The sequence below is a fragment of the Furipterus horrens genome, unplaced genomic scaffold (assembly GCF_987537825.1).
Source record: "Furipterus horrens unplaced genomic scaffold, mFurHor1.1.pri manual_scaffold_3, whole genome shotgun sequence".
NCBI lineage: Eukaryota > Metazoa > Chordata > Mammalia > Chiroptera > Furipteridae > Furipterus > Furipterus horrens.
The window spans coordinates 4,556,051-4,578,267 of record NW_028327173.1 but is presented as its reverse complement, the minus strand read 5'-3'; the positions used below and the strand labels follow the sequence as shown (position 1 = coordinate 4,578,267).

Genomic DNA, 22,217 nt, shown 5'->3' with positions numbered 1-22,217 from the left:
TACAGTAGGTACTTAATAAACACCTGTTGAGTGAATGAGTGAGTGAGTGACCCCGTGCGTGTGCTAGGAGCCACAGGTCATCCTGTTTACCTCTCGGTCAGGTGTATTGTCGGGCGCCCTAAATTGTTTTGAAAAGAAGAGGCCTCTGTTGGGATTCCCGTGTAGGCCGTGCTCCCTCTCAGGTGTGGGCACACGATGGGGAGGGCACTCGTGACCAGAGGCTGCAGGAGCGGGGTTTTAGGGGGCAAAGGTTTAGAGAGGTGCACAGTCTGAGCGTGGACATGGGCAGAGCGGCGTTAGAAATAGTGGCTTCTTCCTGAGTCACACCTCTTTTATTTGAAGTTACTTTCCTTAAAAAGTATGTGAACATTTATGTCAAAACTACGTTTGCTAACCAAATCTACTCTATCCCTGGCAGGAGGCTGAACAGTACCCAGGGGGAAATCCGTGTCGGGCCCAGCCATCAGGTAAGGTGCCTTCCGTAGCCCCTTTAGTGGGTGTTAGTTCTTCCTCTGCTGCTGGCCTTTTTGTCCTGTTCACGAGCAACTTAGAACTGCTATTATTGCTGCAGGGATTTATATAAATGAAGAGGGTTTTTATTCCCCCAGATTACCGCATACGTTTATTTTTTTAATTATGGTAAAATACCTGTAATGTAAAATTTCTCATTCTAACCAATTTGAAGTGTCCACTCAATGGCATTAAGTACATTCATATTATGCAGTCCCCGCCCCCGATCGACTTCCAGAACGTTTCGTCGTCCCGCACGGAGACTCTGCCCGTGAAACTCGGACTCCACGTGTTCCGCCCCGCAGCCCCCGCACGCACAGTGCCCTGTCTGTCTGTATCTGTTGTCCTGCTGCGGTGCCGCCCGTCGGTGGGATCGCACGCACTTGTCCTTCGCGTCTGGCTTACTTTACTTAGCACGTGTCTTCGGGGGGCAGCCCTGCGGTAGCAGGTGTCAGGATTTAACTCCCTCCCGAGGCTGGGCAGTTGAGCCACTGTGTGCATAGGTCCTATTTGTTCGTCCGTTCCCCCTCCAACGAACATTGGGTTACCCCATACTTTGATTTTAACTTTGTAAAAACCCTCTTTTCTTCAGGAGAGTCCAGAAGGTTAGGATACTTGTCAGTCAGAGCCTCTGCTGGGACCCGTGCCCTCTCACCTTTTATTCGGTGTCACGCTGGTCATCTCTTTCTTTGCTCTGTCGGTTCGGGTGCTTCGATGAGCAGGAGCAGGAGCAGGAAACTCTGGCTGAACTTGGCCAGTTACGGTCCCACATCCCATCCCATCCTAGTCCGACAGGACCGGGCTCTGCTTCCCTGTGGCTCTCCTGGTGCTTGGGAGTCCCCTACGGCTGGCACCTTCCTTAGGCTGGTGGCTGGATTGCACTGGTCCTAGGGTGCACTTCTTCCCTTCATGTTTTATTATCTCTGATGGACTTCATTGCATGTTCTGTGGTGTGATTATAATTTAACGGGCAGCATTTCTCCTTTTTTCAATGCACATAAAATAATAGTGGATCTTACAGTGAATGAAATACAGCAGCTGTTGAGAGGAGGAAGCAAGGGAAATTCTCCCAGAAGGTCTCCCTTGGTCCTCACACCTCATTGGCATGGACTGGGCCATGCGTGCGCTTCAGCCATGAGGACAGTGGGTTTAGCAGGACTGGCACGGACTGTCATTTGGGTCGGAATGGATGCTGGGCAGTCAGCGCTATGGGCAGCACATTACGTGACGTGTAGTGAGACCGGCTTTACCGTAGGCTGGTCGGTGCAAACGACAGTTAAGGCCCAGCGGTGTGTCAGTGTTGCAGTGAGGGGACCTGCTGTCTGCTCTTTTTGTGCTGCGGCCTGTTGGCTGGGGCTGCGACCGTCTGCTTCTGCACTGGCTTTTCTGTGCCTTCGGGCCCAGCCGCCGCATGTTACCCAGGGTCCAGCACTCGCTCCGTCCCAGTCGCTGCCGCCTCCCTCTTTCTGCTCCCTTCCCAGTGTGTTCGCACTCCTGTTTTTCCTTCGTGTGTTCCCGGTGTCTTGAGGTCTTTGCACTAGAGTTTTAGTTCACAGATTTTTTTTCTCTCTACCATAATAGAAAAAGTGGTTCTTAAGTAAAAGAACCACTTCAGTTCTTGGAAATGAACAGACTTACCATGCTTGGGTTTTTGTATACTTTCACTTGAAATCAGATATTTATTTTATATCAGATTTGAAATATAGTCTGCGTGGTTTATCTTCAAAGAAATGGTTGCAGCACCAAGCATAACAGGACCTTTTTATGAATTGGCAATGTTTACCTTCTTAAAATTTTTAACTTTGTTATTAGGTAATATATTAACATGCAAAAGTAGAGAAAGATTAGTACAATAAACCCCTTTAATCCATATTACTCAGCTTTCACACATATTTTAGTAAAACTGTATCAGAACTATATCATTCACTTGTAAATATTCCAAAGAACTCTTTCAGAAAACAATCACAAGATATCACACCTAATAAAAATGCACAATTTCTAATACTCCGCTGTCCACTGTGTCCAGATTTCCTTTGTTTGTCTCTCCTGTTTCTCTTTCTTTCTTTCTCTTCCTTTCTTTCTTTCCTTCTTTTTATTTCTTTCTTTCTTTTTCTTTCTTTCTTTCTTTCTTTCTTTTTCTCTCTCTCTCTCTCTCTCTCTCTCTCTCTCTCTCTCTCTCTCTCTCTCTCTCTCTTTCTTTTCTTTCTTCCTTTTTTTCTTTTTGGTGGGGTTTGTTTTTTTGTTACAGGTCATGCATTACAACTGGTTGATATGTCTCATAAATTTCTTTTAATTCATGTTTCTCATATTTTTCTCCCCCCTCTCAATGTATGTGTTGAAGAAGTAGTGCTTTGTCCTATAGGATGTCCCACAGTCTGGATTTGGTTAATTAAATCTTTATGTGTCATTAAAATTGTTCCCTTGTCCTTGGCATATCTTGGAAATCAGTAGTTAAGTCTAGAGGTGTAACCCCATCCTCATGTGGTGCCTCTCCTGGCAGGAGTCCTTCAGGGCGGTGCTCTGTGCGTCTGCCAGGGCCCCCTGTGTCTTGTAGTGAGGACTGGCAGCCTTGCCTTGTCTCCTAGGTCCCTGTGTAGTTAGTGCTCTCAGCAGGGTGATATGCTAATCCTGTGATTCCTTGATATATGAAGCTTCCCCCTTGACTGTTTCATTCTGTGGATCACATGGGAAAGGCAAGGTTAATGTTTGAGTGTCCCCTCTGTTTACCAGTTTTCAAATGTGGAGTTATTTTCCCAGTACCTTCCAGGGGTGACCAGTGGATTTAAAGTGATTGATTATCTTCTAACCAGTTGCAGTTATTCTCATTGATGATTAAATTATCTATTTTAGGGGTAGATAGGGGCCTCTTCCTGTGGTCTTCTGTGTCATGATTGTAATGTCTCATCTTGTACATTAAAACATTTCTCCTTGTTTCAGTGGGAAGTGACTTTTCTCCCCCACTGGCTGCAAGGGTGTTGTCTGGCTGCTGTTTCCAGACCATTTCAGGGGACAGATTAGCATATATGTTTTTGCTTTACTTCCCTTTTTAAAAAATTTTTAAAAGATAAAATATATCATGGATTCCTTCTGATACTTCTAATTCGAATTCAGAACTTTAAGTTGTCTCATTGCATCTCATTCTGATTACAGAAACAGGTGTTGAAACAAACCGAAGAACAGGGCATGGCTAATCCAGTTTAGGGTGTCTCATCAAGTCCCTGCTGGCCGATTTGAACCAGGTGAAAGTGTAACAAAAAGGGAGGGAAAAAAAAGAATTACCTCACTGGCATCCAAAAACCATGTTAATGAGAGTGAATGCCACAAGGAGAGAATGTGGTCTGCTGATCATGGTTTGTTTCTGTACCTGAAATCTCCTCCCCTTGCTTCCTGAATTTTAATTGTTTCTGTAGTATCCAGTGCTGACCAAAAAAATGCGTCAGAGAAGCATATAAATGAAACAAAGCTGATGCTAGTTGTTAAAAATAAATAACAAATTCAGATTTTTATGACCTTACATTGATTTTATTTTTCTTTCATCCAAATCTGTGTCTTTTTCTCATGTCGCAATCCCATTTTTAAATGACAACAACATAAATATTTAATCTCATAATATACGTATAAAAACTCAGAATAACAGTACTCCCAGTGATACAAATAATATTATTAGAAACAGTCGTTATTAAATAGTTCATTTTTTCCTTAGAAAATGCTCCACTAGCGTTGTGTAGGCAAAATAGTACATTTTAAAGTTCCTTGAAATAGTTCCTGAAGAGCAACCAACTCAATGCATAGTTAGGTGCATTTGTTTCATTTTGGTTTAGAGTTTATAAGGGATCTTTGTAACCGAATTTTGTTTTTATAATCATGGAAAATACTTACACAGCTCCAAAGTCAAACATATAAATAAAATATGTTTAAAAGTCCGCCTTCTCTCCGTGTCTCCTCCCATGTTCCTTCTCTTCCTGATGGATGATCATTGTTTTTGTTTCTTAATTTTAAGTGATGTTTCTTACGCATATTTCCCCCACCCGCTACCAGTGCAGCAGCACGTGGTTTCCCTTTCCCACTCATGGAACTCCATCGAGTGGGAGTGACAGTTCGTCTCCCCTGCCCGTGAGTGAGTATTGGGGTTGCTCCCAGTCTTTTGCTATTACAAGTGGTGCTGCAGCAAATAACCTGTACGTTCAGATTTTCCTATTTCTGCCAACATGTCTTTGGGACATAGCCCTAGAAGGGGGAAGGCTGGCGTAGCGGGAAGGTGTACATGTAATTCTGAGGACATTACAAAATTGCCTTCCATAGAGATTGTACCATTTTGCTTCCATATTAGCAACTTAGCCTTGTATATTGTCGCACCGGAGATTTATGTCAGCCTGACAGATGGGAAATGGTGTCTCGCTGTCATTGATTTACATTTCTCTTCTCAGCCAGGTAGACCCTCTTTTCCTACCATTAGGAGCCATATGCATTTCCTTTTCTATAAACTAATTATATTTCTAGCCTATTTTTCTCTAGGGGGCTTGGTCCCGCCCTACAACAATAGTACTTTTTAATTAGTTTAACAAATAGCCATTGGAGGGCTACTGCACTAGGTACTGTACCTGGTACTGGGGAAGCAAAGCTCAGTACAAAGGTTAAAGATCTTTTTTGAGAAAGATTTTATTTATTCTTTTTAGAGACGGGAAGAGAGGGAGAGAAACATTGATGTGCGAAACATCAGTCCTCTCGCACGCCCCCAACCGGGGGCCTGGCCCACAACTCAGGCATGTGCCCTGACTGGGAATCGAACCAGCGACCTTTCAGCTCACAGGCCAGTTCTCAACCCACTGAGCCACACCAGCCAGGGCCAAATGTTAAAGACCTTTTGAAATGAATATCTATTGTGTTTTAATTTTATTTCAGTACATTCACTGTATATTAAGCAGAACTAACTGTGTCACCAAATTAAATGTTATAAAGGGCAGTAAAAGAAGAGCATCCGTGTTTGGAGAGAGTCAGGGCTCGATACATTCGGAGGGTCAAAGACAGCCTGCAAAGCAGGGGTCGCCGCCTGGTGGCCTGAGAGCCGCATGGCCTGCTGATGTGTTTTAGTGCACAACTGTTTTAAAAACTTGCATAGAGCTTTCACATAATAATCAAGGTTTTTGGACTTTGGAAAAAATTGGGTGGTGCACAAATGCTGATTCTTATTATTGAATGGCAGCATTCCCGAGATGGGCCGCTCTCTCCATTTCCCCCCAGTTCCCTTTACTCTTCAGAGCCTAATACCTGCATGCCCGGTACAGGAGCCACCGCTGCATGTGGTTTTGGGTGCTCCGCCTGTGGCTAGTCCAGCTGAGATACGGGGTGTTTTAATGTAGAGACTAGAATGTTAGAATTGAATTATGCGGCTATCATTTTATTCCTGTTGTACAGTGCTGCCTTATACTAAGGCTGCTTAATTCGTCTAAATTTTTTTTGCCTGGGTTCTGTGGACACTGGAACTTTTAATATTTGATTCCCTGATCGGAATCGAACCGGCGACCTTTCGGTTCTAAGGCCGGCCCGGCACTCAATCCACTGAGCCACACCTACCAAGGTGACACTGGAGCTTTTAAATTGTAGGTTTTAGTTTAAAATATTGGACTAATGTGTCCATGTTCAAATTTTAAGGAAATAGGAATGTGTATGTTACAGATGCTTGGCTTACCATGGGTCTCTGATGGTTATGGTAGTGCCTCCTTGATTTGCCCCAGCAGAGTGGAGGTGAGAAAAGGCACAAGGTCCCTGAATCTCTACTCTAGCGCTGACTTAGAATCTCGATGTTGAACACCAATGTTCAGATACGTTTAAAATTTTTATTGTACTTTACATGCAGTGTACTGTTTGTATATTACATATCCTGTTCAGTCTGCCGGGACAGTTCCTCTCAAGACACAGAGCATTTCTGTCGTATCAGAAAGTCCCTTCCCGCCCCTTCGCAAGCAGTTCTCCCTTCCAGCCACTGCTCAGTGAGTTTCTCCCACCACTGTTTGGTTCAGCTCTGCTTTTAAGGTTAACTCGGAGTCTGTCTTTTTTGATGTTTGCCATGACTCTAGACTCCTGAGAAGAGCATTAATTTCATAGGATAATTCATTTGACTTTTTAGCAAATATCCTTAGGTGGTATTTCATTATTTGTAGATACCTCGTTGTAAACTTGTTATACTGGAAAACTTGTGTATGTTTTCTTTCTCAAGGTGCTGTACTCCCGAGACACTTTTTGTTTTACCTTTTTTAAGCACACATGTCCGTTTCTGTTTCACGCTGGATTTTGCTGGCCCTGGTTTAACTTTGACACTATTTGCTGCTCCTTCAGTAGAAATTAAGTGGTCTGTTGTGAAATCTGTGGTGAAATGATCCTGGAATGTGCTGCAGGCAGGGGGGTCAGCGACTTAGGGTTTGCTTATCACTTTGGGACTGCCTGCGATTGAGCAAGACCTAGCCCGCTGCTGCATCTGTTCCCAGGGCCTGCCTGAGGCCGCTCTTTAAAGGGCCTCCTTTGTGACTTCTTCATCCCTGTCTTACAGGCCAAACTTCCCGATTTGCAACCATTCCCTTCTCCAGATGGTGACACTGTGACCCAACATGAGGAGCTGGTCTGGATGCCTGGAGTTAATGACTGTGATCTCCTTATGTACTTGAGGGCAGCAAGGTAATAGGAATTCGCCCCGTCCTGCTTTCTGGAGCAGGCCATCTGAATTATTGATTAGGAGGCAGTAAACTTTCTCCTGTCCCCTGAAGTTTTATTTATATGTGGAACATTCTCTGACTTTAGTTTTGTTATACCTTTTGTAATCAGCCCTGATACCTATTAACAGAGAAAAAGTTTACCATAATAAAGTCACTTCTCTTCTTAATGTTTGTCCCACATCAGATTTTGGAACTCCTCATAGGAAAACATCTAAAGCCATACAGAGGATTGCCAACACTTCTCACTACATTGAGTGACTGGGTCATTCAGTCCATCTTAAAATCCCATTACTGATTTCTCACCTGCAGTAGTGCCGGGCCCAGACGTGACGTTTCTGTGGCTTAAGTCTATGAGAACTTACCCACAGATGCCTAAACTGCAAAGGAGAAGTTTAAATCTGTCCCTAGCACTCACAGTGCAGGCAGAGCGCCTTCCTTCGTGTGCAGTGATTCCTTGGATTCACTGCAGCAGCGACCACGTGCCCCCAAACGCTAACGCACGGCCAGGAGACCGCGTTTCGGCCCCGGCGGCGCTGTGGCGGAGGCAGGGCCCACCGAGCCTGCTTTTTGTCTCTTTCGTACTTTTAATTCGCCCAGAGGTGCTTGGTGTGTAGCATGAAAGGCATTCAGTAGAGGGTCAGAGGACTTAATTTCGGATGTTCTCTGGGGCCTTTCCTTCCAGAAGATGGTCATCTAGCAGTTGTTGTGGCAAACGGTGTTGGGTTATTCGTGCCCTGAACACTGGAATCTGGGCACTGACAAAGCACGGGGGGAGTGACACAGAGGGACGAAGGGAATATTTTTCTTTCTGAGCGAGTGGAGGGTGAATTACAGGAAGTCCGTTTTTCTTTACAAAACAAGAGCCAAAGTAGGACTGCGCGCTCTGGCTTGCCATGCCGCAGTGATGGAACGTGGCCGGGGCTGAAAACGCACGCTGGCGCTCAGGGGCGAGTTCTCTGTACTGAAGTGTTTCCTCCCTGCCCTCCAAGGAGCATGGCGGCCTTCGCGGGCATGTGCGACGGGGGCTCCACGGAGGACGGCTGCGTGGCAGCGTCGCGGGACGACACCACCCTCAACGCCCTGAACACAGTGAGTCTCCGTGAGGGGGCGTGATGGGCGCGGGACATGGGGGCCTGGAGGCTGAGGGGTGAGTGCTGCGGTGTGGGGCGGCGCTGAAAGTGACGCCGAGGCCCTGGCCGTTGGGTTGCATGGCCTCACGCCAGCGACGAGGGGCTCCAGGCTCCCCCCAAGTCTGTGCCCGAGTCCCAGGCCTGGGGAGCTCAGGGCGGCGCCGGGGGCCGGGGGCCAGTCTTCGGGGAGGTCTCAGAGCTGAGTGCCACGCCTGGGCGACCGTGCTTAGCCCTGACAGCGCCCCTCCGAAGTGCCGGTGACAGCGCTGCGGCCATGGGGAGTAGCCCAGGGCGGCGACGCCGCGCCCCAAGGCCGCGCGCTCTGGACTCGAGTCCCAGGACCGTGCGCCGTGCGGGCAGCAGCGCCTCCGCTCCGGCTGGGCCCCGTGTTGACAGTGCGCGGACGGACGAGAGTCTGGACTCCTTGGAACACGTTTGTTTTTTTCATGGATTTGACTGTGAAAGCATGTCAGTATTTCACATGAGTATAACACAAAACTAAGTTTTAAAAATAATCTGTAAAAAACCTGAAGTGACTGACGAGTGAGCCTGAAGGCAGTGAGTGCGTTGGATGCGTGACGTCCCGCCACGACGACGACTCTGAGCTAACCTCACGAGGCACACAGCGGCCCAGGCAGGCCTCCCTGCACGAAGCGCGCGGGTGCTCGGATCAGTGGGCTGGCGTGGGTACTTCTTTTTGGCTTTAGATGGCATCCTATACGGCTGTTTAGGAAACTTCGTGTATGTTTCAGGTTTGTTGAAATAAGTCTTTTCTGTGTTTACTGATGGGAAGTCATTAAATCTGAAGAAGTAGTAATGCATTTTTATGGACTTCTGATACGTTAAAGAAGAGTGTAGCTGGTTGTTTGTGTATTTACATAGGATATTGAGCGTGAGGCTGAGCGACTCTTGATGCTGAAGTAAATGTAGCGTAAGCGCCCTTGGAAGGGACTTACATGAGGTCGTCTGTTCCAGTTTCTAAATAGATAAAAACCCAAGGCTCAGAAAGGCCGGGTGACTTGTTGAGCCTCGAAAGTTCATAATGGAGGGTAAAAAATAACCCAGCTTCCCAGCTTAGGGATCTTTGTACTAAACAGCTTGCTTTGAAGGGACGTGTAGGTATCCGAATATATGATGTTTGATTTTTATTCCTGGTCTGATTGTGTTTTGAGGACATTATATAACATTGTGGTAGTTTCTCGTGGTTGGAGGTTAAATGATCCTGCTGGGGATATGCCATGTTTTAAATAACTGGATGTTTTTTTACATTCTTAAGTATATATTGGTGTACATTCTCACCTATTTGATACTTAGGGTTTTGGTTTTTATAAGGAATTGTTATTCTGAACATACAGAGCCAGAAGGAGCCTGCGAGGTCATCTGACAGATGAGGAGCCTGAGCCGCAGGGGCTGGTGGTGCTGCAGACGGTGGCCGTGGGGACGGGTGCGGCTGCCCGTGAGCTCAGAGCCCGTCGGCCTCGGGCACGCGTTCACAGCCACTCCTGGGCGTGAGCTCGCTTTCTGCTGAGTGTTTGGTATAAAACCTCTATGAAAAAAATCCTCCTTTCATGATTATGCTGATCAGTTGAATTCTGAATAATGAAGATGTTTCCATTTTTAAATAAATGTATTTTTGGCACTTTATGAATTTATCGGATTTATTTCCCTTCTATTCCAAACCCTCTGTGGTTTCTGTAAGAACATTCTTCTGCTCAGAAATAATTTGAGCTATTTCTGCCCATGGTCCTTTGTATCAAGTTTCTTCTGAAGTTTTCGTAAGCGTTGCCAGAGGGTTTTAGGTTTTATGAGTTTTTATTTCTATGAGGCTGCCTTCCCGTCTTTTGACCTTCTTGTCACAGAAAGCCCAGATGGCTCCAGGTGCCTTGGGTTCTGCCATAGAAGTGCATTGAGCCACCAAAGGACAGAGTTTGGGGCTCCCTTTGTGAGGAATGGAGAAGCTTAATGGCTCGTACTTCATCTTTGTACTCACTGGCTAGCCGAGAGTTTTAGTTGCAGGGACTTCTTTAACGAAAAGTGAGGCAAATGGAAAAATCTTGTAAGAAGTTAATGTTTGTTTCAACTTCCTTGGAGTAAACGCAAGTTTTGAACTACGTTAAGTAATAAGTTAGAAAGAAAAATAATACATTATCATGTGAGAGGTATTTATTGTTTTCTTAGAGTGTAGCATAGAGTGAAAACAAGGTTAGGCATTTATCAGTTTAGAATAAACTGGTGTCTATTACCTCCTCCCTAAGACAACATAGAAATTTAAAATACATGAAAATGGCAGCGTGGCCACATTAGACTTCAGGGTTCTTTTTCTGTTGATACAGGTATTGTGAATATTTTGTTCCATACTAGGACTTTTTCTTTTTTTGTAATGGTGCCTTTCAAAGAGTAAAGTATTTAATTTTGCTTAAGTCCAATGTATTATTTTCCTCTTACGAAAGTATCTTCGATCACCTCATGATTACACAGATTATTTCTGTACTTGCTTCTTGAAGTTTTGGTTCCTACATTTAAGTCTGGCCACTTTGGGTTACTTCTGTATATGGTAGGAGGTAGAGGTGAAAGGCCATTCTTTTTCACGTAGGTGCCAGCTGTCAGAGCGCCACTTGTTGAAAACAGACTTTTCTCATTTAATTGTCTTGATACCTTTATTAATCATCAGTTACTTGTATATCTGGGGTCTTTTTCTATATGCTGTTCTGTTTCACTGATACATCTTTTTATCAGCACCTCAGTATGTTGAATACTGTAGTTTTATAGAAACTCGGGTAGTGTAAGTTTTCTTCCTTTTGTACTTGTTTTTTAAGATTTCTTTCACTATTTTAGGTCATTGGCATTTCCACATCAATTTTAGAATTAGCTCGCCAGTTTCTATTTTAAAAGGCTTAATGGCATTTGGATTGGGATTGCATTGAATCTATAGATCAATTTGTGAAGAATTGACATCTTAACAATATTAAATCTTCAGTCCATGAATATGACATATCTCTCCATTGAAACAAAAAGAGTTCCTTAATTTTTTTAGTAAAATGTTAATAGTTTTCAGTCTACAAGGTTACACATTTTGTTACATTTATTCTAAGTAATTACTGTTTGAAGATTCTATTGTTAATAACATTTTATTTTCTAAATTTCAGTTTCTAACTGTTCATTAATAGGCTAGAAATATAATTAATTTTTTGTGTGTTGACCTTAATTCTTCGGTCCTGCTAAACTCTAGTAGCTTTCTAGTTGTTTCCTTCATACTTTCTGTGGACACAGTCATGTCATCTGCCAATGAGGAGTTTCCCCTCATTCTTTTTTGTGCTTTATCGGCTCGCTGGGACTCCAGGGCGGTGCTGAACGGAAATGGTGAGGGCGGGCGTCTGTGCCTTCTTTCTCGTCTCACGGAGGGGACAGTGTCACTCCATGCTAAGTACAGCGGAGGGTTTTTGTCTTTGCCTTTTTCTCTTTTTGTTGTTTAATCCCGTTGAGAATATTCCCTTTTGTATCTACGTTTGTTGAGGTTTTCATCGTGAATGGGCATTGAATTTTGTCAGGTGCTGTTTTTTCTTGCTATACTTTATTTTGTTAATTTGGGGGATTACATTTGGTTCATTTCAAATGAAACCAACCGTGCATTCCTAGGATAAATCCTGCTTGGTTATTACGTAGTGTCGGATTCAGTTCGCTAATATTTTGTTTAAAAACTTATGTTTGTGTTTTTGATGGATACTGAGCTATTGTCTTTCTTTGTAATATCTCTGGGAAATACTTCTTCCTCTCAAAGAGTTTGTAAGGATTGGCATTTATTTCTTTGTTAAATGCTTAACAGTATTTACAGTGAAGCTATCTGGGAATATTTTTTAATGGGATTTTGGAATTACAAGTAGACATAGGCCTATTCAGATTATACATTTCTTAATGTGTTAGTTTGGCAGTCTGTTGATCTGTGTCTTTTAAATGTTTTGTCTGTTTTATCTGGATTGTCAAATACATTGGTAAAAATTTAAATTATTTCCATGTTGTGCTTGCTTGCTTGCTTTATTTGTTTGTTTGTTTATTTATTTATTTATTTATTGGGGGGCGCTCTGTAACAGTTCCTCCCCCTCAGACTTAAGACCCCTTATAATTTTATAAAGGACGATGGGCGAAGGTCTCGTGCTCCTCTAGCTGCTTCAAGCCAGACATGGTCATTGTCCCACCTCCCCTTGGGTCCAGAAATCCCTAGTAAGAGTGGGGGTGTGGAGGGGAGGGCGGCCTTCCCACATGGGGAAGGCTCGTGCAGACTCCAGGTCGGTTGGCTGTCCCCGGATCACGGCGTGCTCGGTTTAACAGGCTGCATCCTTGTTGTATTTCCTCCGCCATCTTGGATCCGCTCTGTGTTACGTTGTTAATGTCCGTAGTGTCTATAATTTTGACCTTCTTTCATTCCTCCTATTTATAATTTGTTTCCTCTTAATCTAAATAGAGGTTTATCAACATTATTGATCTTTTTAGATAACTAGCATTTGGTTTCATTGATTTGTCTCTATTTGTTTTCTATTCATTGATTGCCGATCTTATTATTTTTCTTTTCTGTTTATTTTGGGTTAATTTGATCATTTTCCCCCCTACTTTTCTAAAGTGGAATCTTAGATAACTGATTTTATCACAAAATTTTGATTTGTTGTTCTTTCGTTATCATCCTGTTAAAATATGAAAATATTTTGTGTGTGGTTTCTTCTTTTACCTGTGGATTGTTTAGAATTAAATTGCCTAATTACCAGAGACTTTGGGGTTTCTCTCCCTCCCTTCTTCCCTCTCCCTTCTTTCTGTCTCATCGCTCTCTCAGAATGTTATTGATTTCTAATTCAGTTCTGTTGTGGTCAGAAAGTACCCTTTCAATCTTGAAATCTATTGACATGTGTTTCTTGGCTCAGCATGTGATTATCTTGGTGAATGTTCTGTGTGCACTTGTAATGAATTTATATTCTACAGTGATTAGCTATACGGTTCTTTAATTGTGTTTCTTTAAAATGGCTGATGATATTATTTAAATCTTTTATGCCCTACTAATTCTTTTATCTGGTCGTGTTGTCAGGTACTGAGAGAGGCATTAAAATCTGCAACTAATGTTGTAGATTTGGTGATTTCTCCTTTTTGGTTCTGTTAGTTTTTGCTTCACATATATGAGTGTGGTATCATTAGGCACATGAACATTTATAATACATCTTTCTTTCTCCATGTATTGGCCCTTCTCCCTTTTTAGTGTGAGCCTTTCTGGTCTACCAGTACCCTCTGTCTTGAACCTAGTTTTTTCTGATATTAATATAACTATTTTAGCTTTCTCATATTTGTGTGGTATATCTTCTTTCAGGTCCTTCTTATGACTATTGCTCTTTCTTTTTATTTAAAGTACATCTCTTGTATACTGTAGCTCTTTGTTTCTTGCTTCTCTGTCCGGTCTGGCAAGCTCTCCCTTTTGTTTGGAGTGCTCAGTCCATTTTAATTCAATGCAGATGGTTCTCAGTTGTACAGGACTTGAGACACATTCTTAATAGCAGAGCCCTCTTGGAGCAAACAGAAGTAGCTAATGTGTAAATATCGTATTTTTATAGCCATGTGACTTATTACTTTTGGTCTGGTGGTGAGCTTGCACAAGTTAGGTACACGTTTATTCTTCGTATACTCATTCATGTTAAAATGTATTATTTTACTTACATAAGAAAGTTTTGAACGGATGTAGAGGAAGGAAATTAATAAATGCTGGCCTCCCTTACTGAAAGAAGAGGGTGTTCTTAGTGACAGTTGGGCACACTCCTTAATGTATGTCAGCAAAGATAAGTTTTATTATATTTTACTTTTTTAAATTGTGAACACTTATAAATGCAACTTGTTTTATTTATAATTTTATGTTAAGTAATAGTATTTTAAAATATGACAAAGCAATGGTCTCCCTTTGGAAAATCTCAGATAAAAACAGTATATACTGTTCCATGTTGTGTTTCTCATGTGTGGTTTTATTAGGCGTCCCTCCGTACACTCCTGGCTTACATCTGTGCGCACTTTGTAAACACAGCGCCGTGTGACACAGACGGCCACATCGCTCTAATGGGAACAATCCAGCCATCTGTGAGTGCTTACATTCGGTTGGCCTTTTACGAAAATAGACCTTTATGTTTATGTTTAGAAACTGTAACAGAGCCTTATAGTTTGAGACTTAAGTTTTTATAGGAAATACCATGCTGACTTATTTTTACTAAATTGATATTGGACTTCATTCTTTGTGCTCAGACACCTAATTTCCTAACACAGTAACTTCCCTTTCTCAGAAGCTTACTTGCATTTTTGTGTTTACCGTCTCTCACTAACACTGAGTATATGCTCACTTATACATATGTGTGGGAATAAAATTTACAATCACGCAGGACAGTTTTAGTCCCTGAAATATGATTGCTGTTAGACATTCAGATTAAGCTCTTTACATATTAAAGAGAGTGTATATTTGTTTGCTTTATTTATGCAAATCCACATCTCCTTTAACAGAAAATTCAAGGCTTCCAATAGCTTAATAGTTTTTTTAAAATCTCTTATCTATAAGTATCACTATTTGTTAAGCATTGAATATTAATCATCTTCACTTTCTGAGTTGTAGCTCGATGCCTGGTATATGGTAGAGAGGCATCTCTACCATCATAATTGTTGAATGATTGAATGAACAAATAAATCAGGTTCAAGTTAAAATCACATTTGATCACTCAGAACTTGGTGGTGTAAAGTTGCCATAGCAGAGTATGCAAAAAAAACTATTTAAAGGATCATTTTTCATCTTTCTTTCCTTTATTTTAAAGTATTAAGTCTATAGAATTTCTGTTAGAGATTTTCAATTTGTTTATCATAAATGGACTTCACTAAAGCATCTGGTCCTGGATCAGCTTTACAGTGCTTAGGACTTTAATGAATGTCAGGTATTTTTCAGCTCCCATTAAGGCATTGCCAGGGGGCCCTGTTATTACAGTTTGTCTAAAAATATGATCAGTAGTCTTCTGACATTCATTCCACACTGCATTCTTTACGTACATTCTTCTCTTTTTACTGTCTTTCCATTCAGATCAGTCATGATTAAATGGTAACAGGATGGTGGTTTTTCTCTCCAGGTTTTGATTTGTTGATTAAATAGTTTATAGGATGGTGGTTTCTTTCTCTCAGGGTTTTGATGTTGAAAACAGTAATGGCAAAAGTTGATACGCTATATGGTTTTCTTATGGAAATTCAGTAAATTTTAGAACAGTACCTTATATAAATCAATCTTGACAAACACCTTGTTTTATTTATGTTATAACAGGGTATTGGAGTCTACTGCATGTTAGGCACGAATATAGCAGACGCAGAGATGCAAGAAGAGACCATGCAGTTAGGTTTCCTCATATAATCAAGACCTTTTTGATGATCAGCACAGTAATAGATAATTTTGGGTTTTATTTATTGTCGTTGGACCAGTCAGAAACATTTTAAACGTCTGTTTTGGAAATTGTTTGTTTAGAAACTTACCAACAAGGCTCTTTTGGGGCTGAAAACTTCATAAATTCACTTCTCTTCAAAAGTTCAAGGCAGCCACGCTTAACACAAAAACACGATTTAATCGTTTTTTGTTTCATTTGAATGAAGATGACTTTTTAAACTTCATGCTTTAATATTTTGTTTCTTTTTAGGTAATCCATAGCTTGGCTTAAAGTTGAACTTCATGCCCCACTCTGTTCTTTCCTCTAAACGTGACAGCGTTGCGGGAGGAGATGGCGGGATAAGAGGCCATTTGATATTAACAGCCTCTGGCGATGGCCCCTTCCTTCCTTCTGCAGCAATGACGTCCTTTTTGGTGGCTTCAGCAGGCACGTCTTTGCTCTAAGTTCTCACTGACTGTGCTCCTGGGGCGGCGTCTCCGTTGTGGCCCCCACTTTGCTTTTCCATGTGAATTACAACTTTCTTTTGCCATTTCTTTTGCTTTTATATAACAGCTATATATATATAATTTAATGGCTTTTAGTGTGTCCACAAATTTGTGTAAACATCACTACAATCAATTTTAGAACATTTTCATCACTCCAAAAAGAAATCAGTGTTCAGAAGTCACTCCTCGCCCCGCCCCGCCCCGCCCCGCCCCCGGCGACCACTATCCCACCTTTCATCCCTGTGGGTTTTCCTGTTCTGAACATTTCATATGAACGGCGTTGTACGATATGTGCTCTTTTGTCACTGGCTCATTGAACTGAAGGTAATGTTTTGGGGTTTCCTTCATGGTGTAGCATTAGCCATTTTTATACATAATCATTTGATTTCTGCTCTGGTGAGCTTTGTCTGAATGTCTTTTGAAATGTGGTACCTTCACTAGGTGGCAAGGAGTTCGCCTGAGTTTCCCTAAAAGCTCGTCTTTTTAATGGTGTCTAAGCTCATCACATTCTTTTTATTTCCTCGTGTTTTTGCCTTGTTTTGTTCATTTTTCTTTTTATAGTTTCCTTCTCTAAGCTATCTTTTTAATCTCAATCTCATCTTTTTGACTGAATTTTGAACTAGGCACAGACCTTTAGTCTATTACAGTTATTTCCATTTTATTAGGTATCAGCTGTTGCTCAGCTGCCTGATGTCATTAACAACAAAATTAATAATAATAATAAAATTGAAATGTATTTGTTGATCTAGTGCTTATATGTTCGGCAAAAGCTTAAGTGCTTTTCATGAATTCGTGTAATCTGTATAACAGTTTTATGAGGTAGATAAGGTTATTACCTACAGATTAATAAGCACGCCCTGTCCTACATTTATATACATGAGAATTTGAACTTGACGACAGGATAATGCTGTCATTATTGCATGTCTTGGCATCTGCCCTCTTGAAGAATGGGATGTATTTTGAGCATTTCTAGTCCGTAGGCCATTGTCTTGTTTCTCCTATTTGTTGACATCCTTGTTAGGATTTTGACAGATTCTGTGGCTTGAAGTAATTCTGCTGGGGTCCCACCCACCCCGGGTAATTTACTTCTTCCCAGTACTGTCAGGGCAGCTGCCCCTTCCTCTCCAGAATTACAGGCTCTTCTCGGGAATCTTCAGTGGCGTCTGTCGTCCTTGGGTCGCCACTGTTCCCACCTTCCGTGTCCTCTCCCCTGGACGCGTTACGTGCTCCCTTGTTTGTCGGTCTTCCTTGCTTTTCTAGTCTGGGTTGAATTTCCCTTTTATTTAGTGAATCTTTGGTTCAAGTTGTCTTGTTTTTCCTTTTCTGTTCTCTTCTACCTCCTTACGTTGACTGCTGTAATAGTTCTCTTTTATCTCAATGTGACAAGTCATTGAAAGGCTGTTCAAGGTTCTAACCCTGTTTTTGTCACTTTTAACTTCAGCCTCCCGCTTGTCTTTAACGACTTTTGGTGTTTTGTATGTCTTCCATCTTGGTTTTCTTTCCTTTTTACTTTCATTGAGCATAGCCCAAGTTAATCATATTATGCTGATGGTTGATTTTCAAAACCTGCTCTGTGAGGTCATCTTGGTTTTTCAAGACAATAAATGTCCCTGCAGTCAGCATTCATTGGCACTCTGCATTTTTGTGATCACATTTATTTTGTTATTTTGTGTGTGTTTGGGTTTCCTCTTCCCCGAGCTGTTGGTCTTGCCTCCTGCCTGCACACGCTCACCCCGAGGGGAGCCGAGGGTGTGCTTGCTGCTGCGGCTGGAGAAGCTCTGTGCCCGGCTGGGCCCCCGGGTCGCCATCCGGGGCTGCTCCAGGGCCCAGTCTCAGGCTTCCTCCTAGGACAGGGATTTAAGTGAGAGCCTTCTCTGCCGCTTGCTTAGGGAAGTGGGCTTGGGCAGGAGCCTGAACCCTTCCGTTTCGTTCCCTGGGTTTTAGTGCTGTTGCCACAAAGGAGCGGCGTGAGCAATGATGAAACCGCACGGAGACCTAACACGGCTCCGTGCACATTTGATGCTCAGCACACTTGGTCCCCACTCCTGTCTCCTTTGTGACCCCAGGGGCTGGCAGACGGCCTGAGCACTGTAGTTACTGAGAGTGCTGAAGGGAGAGCTGGGCCAGCAATTGTATTTCCTTCTGGAAATTAACTGGGTCTTTCCTTTAACCCTCGCTCTCAGCACTTAAATTTCTTACCTTTGCCATTGTCTCTGAAATGTGCTCCCATGAGAATATTTAGCCAAATTTAGCCTCTCTAGTGCTTATAGCGTTATTTGGGGTGACAGTGGCCAAACAAAAATAAACATTGTGCTCTAGTTTTAGTTATAATTTTTTAATACATTCATCATATTTTGAGCTTGGTCATTAGTGATAGAGGTATGAATGAAAATACTATATTGACATCTGTGAATCGTGTAAAAGTTTTATCTTGGACAGATTTCGGCACGATCTTTCTTGATTTATGTTAATGGTTGAAATAATTAAAACTACACGTAAATTGCAAAATCTCTTCTAAATTCCACTTTTTTTCTGTCTAAGTTATTTTAGCATTTTCTTGCAAATAGCCTATTCTGCAGAATAGAATACTCAAAATCTAATGTTGTTCTTAATGGACTGCAATTATTTAATATTTATCGTGAATGCAATCTAACTCAGATAGACGTTGCCTGCAGTTACTGTAATGGCTGTAATTGTAAAAGGATGCTTTGGTGTAGCAGAAACTGCCAGATACAATGCCATTTGATCTAAAAAGGTCACAGAAAAAGAGACATTTAAATTAAGTTATAAATTACCGTTGAAGAACAATATTTTGATGTGTGAGACCAGAGATGTCAGAGCAGGGAGATGTAATTCATGGGTTCATTATAGAACAGAGGTGCCTGACAGCTGAGCCATGCCAAAAGGAAAATTTATTTGCAACATCATACAGACAGAAAATGGCAGTTAAGATGAGAAGCCGGAGTGGAAACTTAAAGCCGTGTGGAAATGCGCAGTTTATGCTAATGATACTGCCTGAGACCTGGAGATGTTTAATGATTGTTGTAATATAAATGAGGTGTCGGGCGTGTGCACACTAACAATCTTATTTAAATTAAGACCTCATTCTTGCTCTATAAAATAGCACACTTTATAACTAGGCATTAAGGTTCTCTCACCTCTCTGGCCAATACACAGAGTGGCTGAAATTTTAGAATTGTTTAGGCAGGAGAGTTAAAGCTTGAAACAAGATTTCCATCATGGTAGCTTCAAGGAAGGATATAGTTTAATGTTTATAGCAGTCCATGAGAAGTTCAATCATGAGTTAATTAAACTGTAGACAGTCATTAAGCATTATTTATTCTTTCGAGAAGCTTGCCAGTAAAGCACTTATATGTATTAAATTATAGAAAGTAATAAGCAGGGAATGATTTGTCAGGCAGAGTGAGAGGAGCAGATTTAGCTTGGGCAATTATGCAGCAATGTGTTTTTCTCTGGTCGCATGGCCCCTTCTTCCTGTTGATCCCAGCGAGGTCAGAGGCTGTAAGGGGACAATACAGGACGTGTAGTCACCAGCCGTGCTGACTCATTTGAACCTCCAGCCATTTGAATAGTCTTAGGTAGGAGTCATGTACCTAAATATGACCCCCCTGGTGATGGCATTTCAGAGTCCCTTGTCACACTGCATTTCATCCCATGCTCGCCCTTGTCAGTGGACTCAGCTGAGGGATGGTGGTGGTAGGCCCATGCGACAGATGGAAAAGCTGGTTTGTGACAGCGCAGCTGCCTCGGATCTGCCTCCTGCCTCACGTCCTGCGCTGTGGTTGGTGGGCTGCAGAAGGCATCGAGTCCGGGCGGTCTGCGTAGAAGGGGCTGCTGAGCACTGAGAGTCCTGGAGAGCTTCTGTGTGACTGGCTGTAGTCCAGTGACCTGCGGCAGTGTCCTTGGCTCTGTGTGACTCAGTGTAGCAGTTGCATTTGGTACAGCAGGACCAAGCCAGGAGTTTGTTACTCAGAAGCTGCTCTTGTTTTAGCACCTCAGTCCCCTCCCAGGTCCGCACTGTGAGTTCACTCCTGCCTCTTTGCCGACATGGCATCTCGCTGAAGCAGGTGCTCAGTAACTTCGCTGAGTGAATAGAGGGCAAAGGAGGTGTTGTGAGCGGCCGCCTCTGAGGCTGGCCCGTCCCATGGGATCGCCGGGGCCCCGGAGGCCTGGCAGGGCAGGGCTGGATCCCTCGTGGGGGAGGAGTTGCTCCTAGCTCTTCCAGCGAGCACAGCGATGCCAGCGGAAGAACACTCCCTGAGGATTCTGTGCCTCAAGTGCAGGGGACCCGCGGGCGCACCGATGGGGAGCAGCAGGACAAGGACAGTGCCACGGAGTGATGCGAAGGGCTCGTGGGCTGGGGAAGCACTTCCGTTTCGTGTCCGATTCCCGGGTCGTGACCTGCGCTTGAGGGGAAGATGGAGCTTTCTTGTGTGGAAGAGCAGCCCTGCAGTTCAGTAACGCGGGGGCAGATGAACAAGTCCCCGCCGCCCTGGTCCTTGGGTTAGCACGTGCGCGTGCGCACACACATACATCCACGCCCGTGCACACACACACTCTCCCTCTCTCCCACGCTCATGAGTGCTCCCGTGCAGATGAATCTGAAAGCAGCGGTCTCGGTGGCCCGCAGGTGCCTGTGGTGGTGTAAGCACCGTGCTTGTCCCACCAGGAAGGAGCTCACGGGGACGCAAAGCTCATGGAGTCGAGACGCCATGTCTTGGGCCCTGGTTTTTGCAGTGATCTTCCCCCGGTGGCTCCAGAATCATACAGATCTCTATCTTCCACATTAAAATTGCATTTAATCCCAGATTTCACCAGCCTGGCTCGGCTGCAAGATGGACAGACAGGTTTCTTTATCTTGTTTTAATTGCTTTTCCAAGGCTACAAAGTGAAGCTGTGAGGCATTTGAGGGGTCTTCCCTCCTGAGACGTCCACCCTGTCTTCATTGCAATTTCTTTGAACCATTTTCTCTAGGGAGATGGTAGAAAATCTTATCCACATTAAGGCCCTTTTGCCTTAGCAATGTCGGGAAGCCTGAACTGAATTTCCCGACTGTGCAGCTGTATCTGTGTAGTTATGGTCAGTTGTCTAACATTTGAAAACCATATGATGTTTTCACGAGATTTAATTGTTCTCATTCTTCAGAGCTAGATGCTATATTAGAGGGAAATGTTTTCTTTAAAAAAAAAGATTTTATTTCTTTTTAGAGAAGGGGAAGGCAGGGAGAAAGGGAGAGAAAGATTGATGTTTGAGGGAAGCACTGATGGGTTGCATCGGGCACGCCCCCAGCCAAGGACCCGGCCCACAACCTGGGCATGTGCCCTGACCAGGTGACCTTTCAGTTGGCAGGACAATGGCCAAACCACTGAGCCACACCAGTCAGGGCAGCAATGTTTTTAATGAGAGTTTTTACAGATTTGAGGTAGCTAGTATTTAGGTAAACTTAGCCAACTCTAAGTTATATGAGGAATACAGTTGAACTATCTCGTTTAGCTCTTCTTCAAACGTTATTCTGGCCAGAGTCTGAAGAAACAAAACCATCTAGGCACAGCAGGCAGAGCTGCGAGGCAGAGCCCAGCCTTTCAGCACCCTCGAGGTTGGATGTGACGTTTAGTTAGGTGTCACATGAGACCAGGACTTTAAACTGTTTCTCCCGGGTTACTGCATTCCCAGGGGGGTGTTTCCTGTGTGCATTACCGTGTTATTCACGGCTGTATCTGGCACAGTTTAACACTCAATCAATATTTGTGGAAGGAATGAAGGATATCCACTACTTTTCCCTAAGTGCTCAAAAGATCATCTTTGTTCTTGTGAAGCTATATGGACCATAACACTTTTAGTATGTTTAAAGTGTATCTTTAATAAGATGTAATTCGAGTATTTCTTTAAAGATGTAAAGCTCTTGGAATTTTCTCAGACAGGACTCTT

At 43.1% G+C, this 22,217-nt stretch overlaps 1 protein-coding gene across 1 annotated transcript in view; it reads left to right on the top strand.

The window, feature by feature from the left end:
- RERE (arginine-glutamic acid dipeptide repeats) overlaps positions 1-22,217 on the top strand; it is a 370,885-nt gene that overhangs the window by 262,840 nt on the left and 85,828 nt on the right. The window contains exons 8-10 of the mRNA XM_090268534.1: positions 419-467; positions 7,058-7,182; positions 8,210-8,309. Coding sequence (XP_090124660.1) covers positions 419-467; positions 7,058-7,182; positions 8,210-8,309 — 274 coding nt within the window. The remainder of the gene's footprint in view (positions 1-418; positions 468-7,057; positions 7,183-8,209; positions 8,310-22,217) is intronic.